This window comes from Monocercomonoides exilis (genome assembly GCF_001643675.1).
Source record: "Monocercomonoides exilis strain PA203 chromosome Unknown scaffold14-1859848, whole genome shotgun sequence".
Lineage (NCBI taxonomy): Eukaryota > Preaxostyla > Oxymonadida > Polymastigidae > Monocercomonoides > Monocercomonoides exilis.
This window is the reverse complement of record NW_027150559.1, coordinates 2,501-18,026: the sequence shown is the minus strand read 5'-3', so window position 1 is coordinate 18,026 and position 15,526 is coordinate 2,501. Positions and strand designations below refer to the sequence as shown.

The following is a 15,526-nucleotide window of genomic DNA, read 5'->3' as shown; positions in this document are numbered from 1 at the left end:
CCTGTTTCTAATGGGGGGGGGGGGGGGGAAATGGGGAGGTTTCTCCTCCATTTGACTTTCATATGAAACTGGTGGGTTACATGGTGAGTAAATCCCACAAATTCATGACAAAAAATTTTCAGTGAAGAATTATAACTACTGAGCAATTCACAGTTTAATATCAATATGGAAAATAAATTACTATATTTGAATTTCTAAATAATGGGAATGAAAAAAATTTCATATGAGCCAAATTTACGAAAAGGAAAAGCACACTATTGAAGAGTTGGATCAAAGATTACAGAAATCAGCCTTGCATTACACAACTGATAAAATCAACTCAAAACTTAAAAGATCTTCGCAAGAATTAGAAGAAGTCATAGAAGAAAAAACCCGTCAAATTCCACTTGCAATTGAACCTGAACCTATTAACATTCCTGATGATTGCCTCCAATTAGTTGAATGTGAAGTTACAAAAACAAAAAGGAAGCGAGGACGCCCGAAAAAAGCTGTGGTGCCAAAGATCAATGCAAAAGAGAAAAAAAAGTACAACATGCTACTGTATAACATGAGGAACTTGCTAAAAGCCGACAAGCAGGAAGGGAAAACTCTCGCTGAATTATCGGAAAAATACAACGTGAGTATATCAACAGTTTCAAAAATTTAGCACGAAGATGAGCCTCCTAAACAGCGAGGAGGAAAGGTTTACGAGAAGATAACAAAAGAGGCATCTAAAATAATGGCAAAAATAATATTACGAAAACCAACGGTTACAGCAAAAGAATTGGCAAGTTCAGTTGCAGATGTTTGCACATCAGAGCCATCAGCTTCAGCGATTGCAAAGCACTTGAAATCAAAAAAAAAAAAAAAAATGGAAGAACATGAATGTCAGGTGTTCTCTGTGAAAAGATTAAGAAAATATGAAAAAGCGAGAGCAAACGAAAAGACAATGCAACTCAGGAAAGAATACGTGCAAAGATTTCTTCAAAAGCAAGATGGTGGAAAAATGATAATTTTCATCGATGAGACTGGATTTAAATCGCTTGAACTGCAAACAGAAGGACGCTCTCCAGTGGGTCAGAGATGCATTCAAAACAGAGATAAAAACAAAAGTGGAAACGGTGACTGCAATTACAGCGATTTGTGAATTCTTCGGGATAACGCATGTGACATTTGCCGATGGAACTGTTAACGATCAAAGCTTTCGAGTGTTCTTGCTATCACCAATGGAAAAGTTACAAATATTCGATAAAAGTTCTTGCGTTTTCGTGATGGATAATGTGGGATTGCACAAATCAAAAAAAGTTACTGATTTAATATCATCAAAGAATTACGAAGTTCTCAACACTGCTCCAAACAGCTGTGAGTTGAATCCCATTGAATTCGTATTTGGTATTTGGAAATCTCGATTATCTATTCCAACGACAGTTCGTTCCAGTGAACAACCGATTATTCATTTATACAAATCACTGGTCAATATCACAAGAACGGAAGTTGCAAGTTGCATAAACATGGTTAAATGTCACTATCTTCCTTTGACACAACAAGGAAAGGATTTGAGAGAAGTGTTTAACTTTCAACGACTGGATGATGGCGAGATACGAATTGAAGATATTACTGACGAACTAGAAGATAACCAAATTGTACCTTGTTCATCGGCATCTGCTTCTGCTTCTTCTGCTATATCTCCTTGTAACGTTCATCACAACTTTGAACAAGTTAATGCACATTTCTCTTCTCATAAAGACCCTGAACTTCCTTCTTCTGTGATTGAGGTTCCTGATTCAAATAAGTCACAGGAAACAATTCATGAAAATGAAAAAAATAACGATATGGATGTTGACTAATTAATTGCTTTTTTTTTTTAATTTTTATTTTTTGTATTTTTAAAATGAATGAGTGAAGTTTTTCTTTTTATTGTTTTCTTTTCTTCACTTAAATTTTTTTTTGAAAACAATATTAACATTCCTTTCAACCAATCTGTCAATGAATAATCAAAAACAAACATCAAAATAAATTTGTATTTTTTTTTTGAAAAGAACATCAAAAAACAACATAATGAAACTCTTTCAATCGCAATATTATGAACATAGAATTTGTTTGAAAAAATTTAGGTACTTTCGAAATCGAATTAATAATTTTCGAATTTGAAATATTCTTTTTCGAAATTGAATTATTTTTTTTTCGAATTCGAATTATTTTTTTTCGAATAAGAATTATTTTTGGTGTAATAATCCAAATAAATAACTTGTTAGAAAATAAACTTGTTGAATTTGAATAAAAATGGCAAATTGAACACAAATATAAAACCATAAATTTCTTTTCAAGGAATAGTACATAAAGTTAGCAGTCAGTGAAAGACAATAATGTGTGTAACCACACAAATGAGATTGATAAGCATTTTCGCAGCTCATCCCGCTCGCAGGTTAATTTTTGTTTTCAGAATAATAAAAATATTAATATGGGATTGATCAAACAATAAAAAACAAAGTTTTGAATAAAATATTTTCGACAGATAAAACTAATTTATAATTAATTGTAATAATATTTTCTTGTGTTCAATGTGTGAAAAGATATTATTTTCGATGGTCCATATACTTGGAACTTGCCGATGAACAAGCCATTGCATCCACCAGATTCGACATTGAAGAGGTGGTCAGGCACAGACTCTCTGATCGAACAAATGTTGTGTCTGTGTCTGATGTGTCAGTTGACGAAGTGGATAAAATAGAAGGAGAATGTGTTCTCTTCCTTATCTCTTCTTCCTCAACCTTCTCCAATGCCCATTCAGTAATCTTGTCTGAATCTCTTCCCAAGATGTATTCTGTTAAGCCACTCTCACTCAATAAATGCTCTGATGACTCCGAGTGTCCCAAACTTTTTTCATGCACCATCTTCTTCATCCTCTCATCGTTTTTCTTCTCTGTCTCCCTCTCTGCTCTCCTTCACTGCTCCTCAGGCGACATCTCCATCGTCACCATTTCAAATGCCTTCGGATCTTTTCTCATTGTATCATTCTCAATAACTTTGCATCTCTTCGTTTCTTCTGAGATATATTTCTAATCAAACAGTTGAAATAAATAAGAAAATTTGCAGTGAAAACATTAATAACTCAAACAACTTTCAAACACATGAAATCCTTATTTTTCTTTGAAAATATGAATTATTGGACAATCGTCAACTTTATATTTCCTTTATTTCTTAAAATCAACATAAGTCTATACCAAAATAATACAATGAAATTTCAAAAACACAAAGAAATTGAACAAACTTTCAAAAACCAATTTTTTTCAGATTTGCATTTAGTCAAGCTCATTCAGCCACCACTTGTGAAATTTGCAATTGAGGAAAATTATCAGCAAATAAGAAATGCTTATTCATTTCAAAAAAATACGAAACTTAAATAATTGTTTAAAAAAAGGATATCTTTTTGGAGATATTAATGAAACTTGCGAAAATTAAAAAACATGCAATCCGCCTCAAATATATGTTTCAACTATAAATGAAATTCGAAGTCAACAGCATTTAATATATCATGATTCAACTGTTAAACAATTAACAATTTTGATTACACCCATTACAATATAAAAATTTTGTTTAATAATGGATTGCAAGATCTTTCTAAAACTATTTCAATTCATTTTGAAAAAATTTTTCGTTTTTATTTTTTTCGTTTTTATTTAATCGAATTGAGTAACGCAAGAATTCATTAAAAAATAAAATAAAATAAAATAAACCTTCGACACAAGATTTTATTCACGACCTACACGAACACCACAGATTTAATATGTCGCAAAGGTTTAATCAAAATATTTATTTATCATGATATTCCCACTTTTCAGGAAAATCAAATTTTCTTTATTAGAATAATGCGTTATGTTATCTTTAGCAATAATTCAAGATAATTCAATGATAAATATTTGAAATGGTTTATTAATTGATAATAAAACAAAACCTTAATAAAATATAAAAATTCACAATAAAAGGTTTTTAAGAAATCATTTGTTATGCACTTTTTGCTAATTATTGATACTTGATGATAGTGATTGATATTGAAATAATGTTTACTGATCTGTTCATAGATTGTAACTTTATATTCATCATTGAAATACAAATCTTGACTCAAAAACTCTAGTGAACAAGTTAGTTTATGAAAATCTTTTTGTGCAATTGAATATCAATAAACTATTCAACAGTTGTTGATAATCACTTATTGATTCAGCTCCTCATATTTCGTATGATTTCCAAAATCTTAAAGTTAAATAAATTAGAAATGGCTAAAAAAAAACAAACTATTTTGATATCAATAAGTATCATAGAAATTAAGTATTTTTTCGATGAATGGAATATCACTTTGATTTGAGTTATTGTTTAAAGTTTTCTTATAATAATATATCTTGCTCAATAAAATTCGACTCCACATACATTTATGGTCAAATAAAGTCAACGAAAAGCTTTTAAAACAAAAAACAAAAATTTTCAAGAATTTATGATCACCACTTTGTTTAAGTTTTTTCTATAGAAAAATTTCTCCTTTTGTGATCATCACACACATTTTCTTTTCTTTTCTTTCATTATCATCGATAATAATTATTGACTTTAATCAAAAAAATCAATGTTTTCATTAGATTTTGTTGGAAAAAAAAGGTTTCAACAATTGAGGAAAAATATATGTTATTTATTTTGAGTAGTCGCAAATGTTCAACATTTGTACTAAAAGTGATATTCATGTGGGTGATTATTTATGAAATCATAACTTTTTTCGGTGTTATTATTTTTTTGAAAATTCATAATTATTTGCTGAACATTTATCAAAAAAAAAACATTAAATGTTTATCATTCATTTCAAAAGCCAAAATCTGATTTGAAAAAATAGAAGCTTCATCATTAAAAAAAATCTATAACTTTTCAGGGTCCATTTATGAATATTCTTTTCAAATTTTCCAACAGAAATTTTTGACAGAAAAAATATGATTTCGAAAATAATAACTCATATCTTGATCAAATTTCAGTTCCCATTCACGAAACTTCTCTAAATCGGAAGTTCAAACTTGACAATACTGTTTCATTCGTTCGAGTGAAGTTTTGTGAGAGGAAACAGAAAATTTTCCTAGATATTTTTTTTTTTTTTTCAAATATTAAACATTCGTGATTCTTAAAAAAGAATAGCATACGGGTGATAAATTTTGAAAGAAAAATTTATTCTTTCAAACCTTTCGGTTCGAAAATTTCCCTTGAACATCAAAAAAAGAACATAGAAAAATGAAAACACATTCAAATGACATTATCATCGTTATTTGAGCAAAAATATTTGTTTTTGAAACAGTTGTTATGAATTCAGCATTCGAACACAAAATCTCTTCACAAAGGCAAACAACCTTTGAAAAATCAACACCACGAAAAAAGTTATGATTGAAAAAATAATCACCCATATGGGGGAAAATACGGACTATCAAGCTTTTTATGCACAAAGCATGAAAATATAGTTTCGCTCATAACTTTTTTAAACTTTATCAGATTTCAAAATAAATTTGATTTTCATATCCGAAAACAGGCATCGTAGAAATCAAAACATTAAGTTTTCCAATATTTCATGAATGCCAAAAAATGGACCCATTTTTATTTTGTTTTTTGATCTCAAAAAATCAATGAAAAGTGCATATTTTTTCAATGAAAATGCCTGAATAAAAATATTTTGTCCCATATATAGTGGATATATTTCTGTTCACACTAATAACATTCGATTGCGATTGGAATATGCACTGAACAATGCTTTCATTTCCATTGCATGAGATTTTGTTTTTATTCGACAAAACTTTTAAGCGATTAAAAAAAACAAAAGTGAAGTTTTTTTAACAACTATTTTTAAACCATACGTTGTATCACAAATCATGTTCAAAAAGACATGTGATTTCTAAAAACAAATAACTTTTGAATAGAAAAATATAAGTAATCCACAACAAGAATCGAAAACGTTTTCTTTTCGAAATTGATAAGATTATTTGAGTAAAATTATGCACATTATTTTTTTAATAATTAAACCTTTGATATTTCAAATCAAACTGATATAAAATTCCGACTTTTTTCATTATTTTTTAAATTATGTTTTATAACAAGCAATTGCGGTTACAATACAGAAAAAGAAAAACATAGATATTAAACTTAAAAAATATTATTATAATGTGGATTGGAAGCAAAAAAATGAATATTCATCAACAAAAAATACTGGCGAAAACTAAAAACAAAACGGAATATATTCAGTACTCTTTTCGGATGAATAATCATGATTCCATACATACGAATATTAATTCTGTTTACTGAACGAAAAGTGATGATTTTAAAAATATTATTTAATAAAAAAAAATAACATAGAAACAAAATTTCAATAAGGTGCATATATACACATAAAAATGAAATAATACAGATTTTGCAGATAATTCTAATTGGAATCTATTTGTCAGTAACAACATTCATTTCAGTTTCTTTTTCACTTTCTTAATATCTTGAATATTCGTCATTATCATTATATTTACGATTTTTAATTTGAAAGCAACAATAATGTCTGCGATAACATACGCAAACACTTGCACAAATCGCTACTATTATTATCACTCCCAAAATACTTCCCAATGTAGCTCCAATAATTACTCCTTTTTTTGGTGATTTTGTTTTTGGATCTTTTGAATCTGGCTTTGGATGATTTGGATCATCGTCTTCAACAATAAACGTTGTTGCAACTGTGCTTTCAACCTCTGAGGTATCCCAGATCGATCCGCCAGATAAATTTGGTATTATTAAATATTTCATTCGAATAGCAATTACAGTTTTTTTGTCTGATGCTGAATCTTCATTCGATTTTGAAGAAGTTGAGTTTATTGAGCTTGATTTTTTGAAAGCTGAAACTTTTTGTCTTGTAATTAAGTTTAATATAGCCTCAACGCTTTCAGTTTCCGTAAATGTCATCGAATCAGCAACACGATAAGCTTCATCTAGCTCGCTTTCGCATTTTCCTTCAATTCTAATGGCACAAGAAATGAAATCAGTTCCTATAAACAAAACTTCAACTCTAGAGATTTTTGATTCTGGCTTGCATGTCAATTGACGGATAGTTGGCTTAATTAAAGGCGAATCCACATTCGTAATATTACCACTGATTGTGCACCTGTCATTCACCCAGTGCTGGACTTTTTGAAGGAATGAACTGTCGCTTGCTTGATAATTAATTGAACCACCGCTTGTGCACGCAACATTTCTATTAAGAATATTTGTTTCGTATCTCACAGTGTTATCCGTAATGTCTGAATCTTTGATGAATACTTGTGTTCCAACAACTTTTAATCCAATCAGAGAATTAAATTTTATAGTGCATCTATCGATAGTTGTAGAATCTCCTGCAACTTCTACCACACCCGTCTTGTATGAGCACAAGAATTCCTCACCTTCGCCATCACTTTCAACAAACGCTTCATCAGCTCCTGTCTCGAAATCACACATCATAAGAGATGCAACAACATTATTCAATGAAATAAGAGGAATTCTCATTCTGTCTGGGCGCATTTCTGTAATTGTGACGCTTTCCATGCTTATTTTCCCCGATGCAGCTGTTATTAGAGAATTCGTGTATTTAACTGTTGATTTTCCATTGATATTTTGGTTTTTCATCACAAGTTCTCCTGTTCCACAAAGAAGCACCATCGAAGACGTTGCACCGGGAACACTCACATCAAATTTCAATAGTTCCAGTTTTCTCATAGACACATTAAAGAAGTATTTGTCGATCACCATTTCAGGGATAACAAATACAGCGTTAGATGATTCATCATATTTTCCAATTATCATTAAATTTTTTGTTGCAATATTTATTCCTGTGGTTGATTCCTCACCTTCGACAGAAGTTGATCCTATTAGTTCAATGGAAATGCCGTTATCGTCCGCTTTCCTCTCCAAAATATAGCTTATAGATGCGCATGCTCGGGTAAAACCTTCACATCCATCTATATCTTCTCCTTCACACGAAATTCAACCTGCTGGACCATGATCAACAGTAGGAATCCACTCATTTTTTGGATGTGATTCCGTGCATTCCAAAAACACTCTAACTTCGTCAGGATAGTTCGTTCTGCTGCTGCAATTCAAAAACAAATCGCCAACTAATCCAGCTACATCGGAAATAAATGCATCATGACCCGTTCCACATGCTATGGAACATTTATCAAAGAAAGTCTTTTGAATTTCATGTTTTGCAGTTTCTTGTGAACCGTCCTTGATTTGAAAATACAACCCTCCACCAGATGTTGCTGTACACTGTGAAAATAATACTTCAAAGAAATAAAATGCTCTCTTTCTGGTGATATATGCCCCTCCGCCTTTTCCAGCTGTTGAGCATCCACTAAAAGGACACACAAATATATATTACACTGACAATTTTCGTTGTCGTTAAAGGCAATATCTTCGTTATTTCGCATTGAGGAATATATGGTGCATGTATCTGGATTACATATGCTGTTATAGTACTCGATATCAATCCCTCCACCATCATGAGAATTACATTCATCAAAAATACAGCCGGAAATTATGAGGCATCCCTTCACAGAATATGCATAAACCCCTCCACCACCTGCTCCATCTGCAGCGCAGTGAGAAAATGTGCATGATTGGATGAATAAAGAACTTGTAATTCCGATAGCTACAGCTCCACCCGATCCATCATTTTCAGCTTTGGATCGATCAAAAAAGCATTGTTTCATTTTGACAAGAACTTCTTTGCTTTCGCCACTAAAGGCTCCTCCATTATCTGTTGCGGAGGAGCATTGCTGAAACGTACAATCAATAAATATGGCATCAGAGGCTGCCGAACTTAGAGTTTGACGCTCAATAAAAGTTTCTCCGGATATTTGTTCGTTCTTTCGGTGATTGATAATCCCTCGCTGACACTTCAGAAATGTATTGTTATAAAGCTCATGAAATATTTCCCCAGGGATTCCGTAATGAGGAAAGATACTCCCGTCAACAGGATCAACCTTTTCGAAAAAGCATCCAGTTATCTTTGTATCTTTGGAATAACACGATATCCCAACATTGTCTTGATCTCCTTTTTCACAAGCAGAAAAATTCTTAAATGTGCAATCAAAAACGTTAAGAGACGACGCTCTTCCATTTTGTACAAAAGAAGTTTCTGAAAATGCCACAGATTGAAATAAACATCCAGTGATCTCAAAAGAACCAAGAAAATTCGTTTTGAACATGCTACAATGCAAACTCTCTGATTTTGCCGTTGGGGTAATACTCATATTTATTGCTTGCGCATATCCTTCCGAGCACAATAATGAATCTTTCTTTTTTGAATCAACAATCACTGGCAAATTCCTTAAAAGATAATTGCTTCCTTTGTCTGCCTTCAAGATAATTCCAGAATTTCCAATATCAATTGCAACGTCTTGCAAGTGAAGTGTGCTGTTCTTCAATCCGAAATAACATTGATTTAAAACATCGTTTCAGTAAATGTTTGATACGCTTCCACCAGTTAATCCTCCATTACTGGTTTCAAATGCATTCAAAATCAATAAGATTCACTCTTAAGATATTCGTTCCAAATTTGGCTTTATGCATTGATCGAAAATTCTCGAAATGAGCCATAATTAATTCGATAATGATCGAAATGATAAAACAGAATATTCTAAAAAAATTACAATACACAAATTAAAAACTCAATCTTTAACAATTTCCAAAAAATAAAAGAAATCAGGCAAAAATTATTGAATTATTATTATTATTACAGATTTTTTGTTGTTCCTTTCATTCTAACCCCACTATTTGTTTCTAAAAACGAAAAGTGACAAACAGTCTTTGTGAGAAATATTTGCTCCACATCAAAACTCGCTTTGTCTGCTTCCCCTCCTTCATAAGTCTCTTCTCAACTACAATCGTCTCCTGCAATACATCGTTCCACTTGCATTAAATATGCCCGTCTGAAAGAAGAGCAAATGCTGAGCTGCCTTGTGAACATCGATGCTGTGCTGGCGTGTCTGAGGCAGCCTGGGCAGCGCTTCAAGCAAGGAAAGAGAGAAGACAAAGCAGCAACTGCCATACAGTCAGTGGTGCGGATGTGGCTGGCAAGGTGCCTATATCATCGAGAATCACCGAAAGGAAAGGCAGCGACCGTCATTCAAAGAAGGTGGAAGACATTTCAGACAAGACAATGGTTCCTGCAAAAGCTGGAGGAGATACAAGCAGAGCGGGAGGAGAAGTGTCTGGGGTTGCAGTGAAAGCTGTGGAAAGAATGGGATATCATAAAAGCAAACGATTTCACATTCATCTGCCATCACTCGGCTGGGACGAACGAATCAGGCATACAATAGACATTCACAAGTTAATTTAATCTTAAGCTTGTGAAGAACATTGACGTTTCACCTTAGCTATTATCTCAATTGCGGATTCAACTTGGTCATTAACTTCTGCTACTAATTCTTCTTCCTCTTCTCATTTCAACGTCTCGCCTGAAGTAATCCTGTCCATCTTTTCCTGTCACTTAAAAACTGTGAGCTAAAGCAGCTAGTCGGCATTGCAGATTGAAATGTGGATGAATTGTTTGTGCTGCATATGGGGCTGAAGCCTGATGCAATGAGGGAGTCTCAAAAAGTCTCTTGCATCCAGTGCACATCAGCCATTGTCTCTTTGCTCTGAGTCTTCATCTTTGTCATTTGTTTTCTCTTTTTGTTTTTCGATTCATGTTGTACGGAGAAACGAAGAGAATAAACATTTATCATCATAATCATCGTAGTCATAATCGATATCTTCATCACCACCCGCAATAAACCCTTTGGACGCATTGATTGTGGCAGTGTCACATATTTAGAAGGAGTATTGAGCAACTTCAATGAGAGGCTCCTGCGGATTGTTGTGCCAGAATCAGTGAGGTCGATACACAGAATATGCCGCTGTCTCCGTTGCTGCTTCTATCGAAGCCGAAGCTGTAGATCCTAAGGGGATAATGTTGCGATGATCTATATGAAAATTTTGGAGTTCCTTTCAGTTCCGCTGGTTGCGCTGCTTCTGTCGCTCGCATTGTCAGTGGGAACGAAGTCTGGGAGCAAGCCGATCTTTGTTGAGGAGGATGTGAATGCATTTCCTTCGATCTGCGATCTATTTGGTCCTCCGCTGCTACCTTTTGCAATTGCACTGATGGTGCCTCGCTCAACGCAGTCGAGGCATATGATGGGAAGCAGAATGATCAAGCAATGGCTCGAGATGTTGTTGTGCGGATTGCGAGTGGGATTGTAAAGGACGCACTTGAAGAGGCGGAGATTAGAAAAACTGACGAGAATTTTTTGCTCGAAGCGATTGCGATTGCTGTGTTTGAGGGATGAGTTGAAGCTGAAGAAGAAGAAGAAGAAGAGAAAATAGTATTATTTTTCTGTGCCAAATGCACATCCAAAATGAGGTGCACTCGAATAGCCACTCTGCCTGCTGTGGAGTGATCAGATGTGCAGCTGGCGCGATGAAATAAGCTGCAGACGGTTTGCCTAGCATGCTTGGACCAGATGCTTCAGATGTTGTTGATGCTGCTTTAGAGGGGAAGAGAGGAGGAATGGAGCCGCACATAACACTGCAAGGCGAGCCATATGGCTTGTGGAACGAAGAGCCCACAACACAGCTCACCAACAGCTATGCTACCAAGTTATAATGATACATCCCTAGCTTCGGAAGCGCAAGCGAAGACACATCTGCCGAAGTGTCACACGGTGAGGGAGGTGATGACAGCTCCAAAGACCAGCTGCCCTGCTGTGCCGCCTGCTGCTGCTCTGCCATCAGGTACTTCATCCGCCACATTTCTGTTCTGCTCAAAGGCAACCCACTTCAGTGAATGAAAAGCGACTGCTAATGCGACAGAGAAAGAGCACTGAGGACAGACAGCGATGCCCCCAGAGAGAATGCAGTGCACGGGACAAGCTGCGGGGCAAGTGCCGAACAAGAAGAAGAACAAGAACAAGAAGATGAAGACGAAGATGATGATGATGATGGAGAAGCATTCACTGAGTGTGCCAAATGCATCGGACCAAAGACGACTGTCAAAAGCATCCAAAGCGCCTGGTCGATGGCTGTTCCAAAGACATCCTCAAACAACCCTGCTCGTCTGACTCGAAGCGCTGCGCTGAACACAAACACCCAAATGCCCTCTTCTCTGAAGAGACATCTTTTTTCATCCGCAAACTGCCCATACATCTCGCTCCCAGTTTCATCAAAAGCTACTGCGCTAGCAAAGACACAAATGGTGACGTTACAACAAAATTGGTGGCCAATAGAATAAGCGCATAATGCGCGAACAACCCCGACTCAACTGACAACGGAATAATCAGAATATTATCCTATGAAGCACACTTACAAACACAGAATAAAAAATAGAAAAGCATCAGAGAAATAAATATATAAAAAATTCAAAAAAAAACACACACAAGCCTTCCACTTTCCAATCTCTCCTCTTGTCAGTTAATCGCAAACATATCATTCGAAAGCCCATCGTTAATATCTTTCAAATTCTAGCTCATCCGCTGAATTTGGTTCTGCTTTTTCATAGCAATTATCATCATCTGCAAAAAAGTTTGCCTTCTTTTCCTTTCATTCATTCCTTTATCATTCCAGCGAATATGTTAATACGGATGGAAATCCATTTCTTTTCTTTTCTCTTCCAAAACAATGATGAATGAAGGTCGATAAAAGAAGAGTTCGAAATACTTGTTTCAATGACATCTTCTTCCATTCTTTGCGTCCATAATCATCAATTCTGTCTGATCTTCTCCTCTTCAATAGCATTCCAATTTGCAAATAGCCTTCAATCTGCTTCTGTCTCCTCATTTTCTTTTTCAATCTCTTTCTCCAAAAGAAATTCTCCCAGCAAACAAAATCTATCTGACATTTCTATCATGACTTTCATATTCCTATAATTTGAGAAAATAAAAATAAAAAAAAGTTTTTTCATGAAAAGATTCGAATAAAACAGAGTTTGTCTCATACCAATTGAAAATTGCATCATATCCTGCATCCTCTTTAACTCAACAAAAAAGGATCCATTTTTACTCATTTGTCCATTTTGACCTTTTTCCCTTGAACTGAAATCCCATCTCTTTCTGCAAGAAAAGCACATCAAAATCTCAGCCACAATGCTCGAATAACCATGTTCTAGGCATCCCATCCCTTTTGCCAAATGTGTCCATTTCGGCCAATCTGGGCAAAAACAATCATTTCTTTCAAAACATCGAAAATCTCTTCAAATAAAAATAACACAAAAAATCCACCAAACGACATACATTTTCATGTGGAGCAGAATAGCAAAACTTCCATCGCTCGCATCTCTTCTGTTCATCTGTATTCATCAATCTTCACATCATTCATTTCTTTTCCAGATGCCTTTTCTCATGAAAATACAGCCATCAAAATTATATGCTCCAAATCATGTGTTGTTCCATCTCAGAGGCAGATATTGCTGGACAAAAAGTGACGGCTGAAATATCAGAACATCAACAAAAATGGATGAATCATTCTCTATTATTCATTGGATCAAAAAATGGAACTTGAAAAACAATATATGAGAATATTCATTTTTATATAATAATATAACATTCAACAAAAGTTGAATATTATTTTTTTGTTGAAGTGCCCATATTATTCTGTTATAGAAAAAAGAAAAGAAAGCAGTTGGAGAGGCATGGTATTGGGGCTGTCAGGAATATTATATTGTGTGTGGATAATTAGTGTGATGTGCGTGTGCAATGGTGCTACAAGTGTTGGAGCAGGATTTGTTGAGGAATCAGCGAAAGAAGGAGAATTGGATTATCCAGAAGGCACATGGAAAGAGAAGGCTCAAAACAACAAAATTGGAGTTGGCCATTTATTTGACACACATATTGAAGGAAAAGAAGGTGGGGTGAGAGAAACCTCGAAAGAAGAGAGAATGATGAAGAAATGCACTAAACAATGGAATGAGAGAAGTGGAGAGATTGGGAAAGGTGAAAAATGGGGTTTTTGTGATGAGTGGAAAATGTGGGGAAAGGAGGGTGTGTGTGGTGGAAGTGGGGTTGAGGGAAGTGTTGTTGTGGTCAATTCATCAATGAAACTGAATTCATTGGGATTGATGGAAATCGGTGGGGAGAGTGTGCTCAGAGCATCGGATGGATGTTTTGTTGAAGTGAGTGGATGTGTTGTTGGAGTTGAGAGAGTGACATCGCCCTTTGATTTGTGTGGGAGCTGTGGATTGTTCACCAACATTTCACTCAAATCGTCTTCAACCTCAACTTCAACCTCGACTGAACAGATATTCCCTCCACTTTTCTCTTCAAAAGCAATGGAAGGGGAGATTTCGGAGAAATGCCATATTTCTGTTTGCTCTTCTCATTTCTCATCTTTTTGTGTGTCTTCAGTCCCATTCATCTCATCGCACTTTGTGTGTCTTTACCAATTGGAATTCTTCAACATCTCGACAAATCCATCGAAAGCTTCACATCTGTGTGAAGGGCTGGGCCAAACCTCGTTTCTGATGAGTGGGTGCTCATTTTCATCGGTGTGGGATGTGTATGATGGGGGCATTGTCCCCTCACTCAACAGCCCTTCATCATCCTTGTCTGCCTCAAATACTTCATTTATCAGGTGCTATCGATCAGGGAATGTTGCAGTCAGTGGAAGTGAAGGGAATCCATCGAAACCAGGGAGACAGAATGAGACAGATAATGGGGCGAATTCATTTACTTGGTGTGTGTGGAATGGCTCAAAAACTAGTGGAAAGTCATCTTATACAATTGATGGAGTTTCGAGTGGAGGGGCGATTAATATGCATAACAAGGTATCAGGAACACTTTCAGTGAAATTTTGTTCATTCAATGACTGCTGTGCATACAGTCGAGGGGGAGGAATTTTTTGCAATTCGATCAGTTCAGTCAAGGCTGAGAACAACTCATTCAATGCTTGTTCCGCTCAAAAAGATTATGGAGGAGGGATGTATGCTAATAATATTAAATCATGTGTCAGGATCAGTGGTTGCGAGTTCCATAAATGCAAAGCAAATGGTGCTGGAGGAGGACTTTTACTTTCAACTTTTCAGTTTTCTGGATCTTCATGTTTTGGAGCAGAAAACGGCAAAGGAGAGAGCGCTTGTGTGTTTGAGTGTTTGTTCACTTCGTGCTCACTAACAAATAGATTTGGCGGAGGGATGAAATGTGGCAATGTTCCAGCTGGATTCAAAATGCGGAGTCTCCAATTTATTTCGTGCTCAGCTGTATCATATGGCGGAGGATTGGATTTCAGGCCAGTTCAATCAACACCTCCCAGTAACAACATTTATTGTCATTTCTTCTTTTTCCACGATTGCAGTTGCAACACTTCCACTCCATATGGCCATGATGTGTTTTTTCAAGACAATAACAATCTCTTCTCTTTGAATAACCCGTTCTATGAATCGTATACAACGAATGGCAATGATACGAGAGTTTGCTATTCATACGGAAGTGCTTATCAACATACAGAAAAGAAGGATTGGTTGAAGGATGGAAAGTTACTA

The 15,526-nt window shown here is 35.1% G+C and overlaps 7 protein-coding genes across 7 annotated transcripts in view; 6 read left to right on the top strand and 1 right to left on the bottom strand.

Annotated features, from left to right (window-relative positions):
- Positions 1-223: 223 nt before the first annotated feature.
- Positions 224-646, top strand: MONOS_13488 (uncharacterized protein; the record flags this gene model as incomplete). The annotated part of the gene is made up of 1 exon (XM_067866197.1): positions 224-646. The coding sequence occupies one exon, from the start codon at positions 224-226 to the stop codon at positions 644-646; it is 423 nt and encodes a 140-aa protein (XP_067730184.1).
- Positions 647-1,001: 355 nt separating this feature from the next.
- Positions 1,002-1,826, top strand: MONOS_13489 (putative DDE superfamily endonuclease; the record flags this gene model as incomplete). Its single annotated transcript, XM_067866198.1, has 1 exon — positions 1,002-1,826. The coding sequence occupies one exon, from the start codon at positions 1,002-1,004 to the stop codon at positions 1,824-1,826; it is 825 nt and encodes a 274-aa protein (XP_067730183.1).
- Positions 1,827-6,449: 4,623 nt separating this feature from the next.
- Positions 6,450-8,726, bottom strand: MONOS_13490 (uncharacterized protein; the record flags this gene model as incomplete). Its single annotated transcript, XM_067866200.1, has 4 exons — positions 6,450-6,481; positions 6,603-7,880; positions 8,004-8,283; positions 8,586-8,726. The coding sequence occupies 4 exons, from the start codon at positions 8,724-8,726 to the stop codon at positions 6,450-6,452; spliced, it is 1,731 nt and encodes a 576-aa protein (XP_067730182.1).
- Positions 8,727-9,962: 1,236 nt separating this feature from the next.
- Positions 9,963-10,244, top strand: MONOS_13491 (uncharacterized protein; the record flags this gene model as incomplete). Its single annotated transcript, XM_067866201.1, has 1 exon — positions 9,963-10,244. One exon carries the CDS (start codon positions 9,963-9,965, stop codon positions 10,242-10,244), a length of 282 nt encoding a protein of 93 aa, XP_067730181.1.
- A 742-nt stretch (positions 10,245-10,986) lies between these two features.
- Positions 10,987-11,259, top strand: MONOS_13492 (uncharacterized protein; the record flags this gene model as incomplete). Its single annotated transcript, XM_067866202.1, has 1 exon — positions 10,987-11,259. One exon carries the CDS (start codon positions 10,987-10,989, stop codon positions 11,257-11,259), a length of 273 nt encoding a protein of 90 aa, XP_067730180.1.
- A 247-nt stretch (positions 11,260-11,506) lies between these two features.
- Positions 11,507-12,286, top strand: MONOS_13493 (uncharacterized protein; the record flags this gene model as incomplete). The annotated part of the gene is made up of 2 exons (XM_067866203.1): positions 11,507-11,655; positions 11,869-12,286. The coding sequence occupies 2 exons, from the start codon at positions 11,507-11,509 to the stop codon at positions 12,284-12,286; spliced, it is 567 nt and encodes a 188-aa protein (XP_067730179.1).
- Positions 12,287-13,732: 1,446 nt separating this feature from the next.
- The window catches only part of MONOS_13494 (uncharacterized protein), a gene marked incomplete at both ends in the record, with an annotated part of 2,358 nt that continues 564 nt past the window's right edge, over positions 13,733-15,526 (top strand). The window contains one exon of the mRNA XM_067866204.1: positions 13,733-15,526. This exon is cut by the window's right edge and continues 564 nt beyond it. Within this exon, the coding sequence (XP_067730178.1) occupies positions 13,733-15,526 (1,794 nt within the window).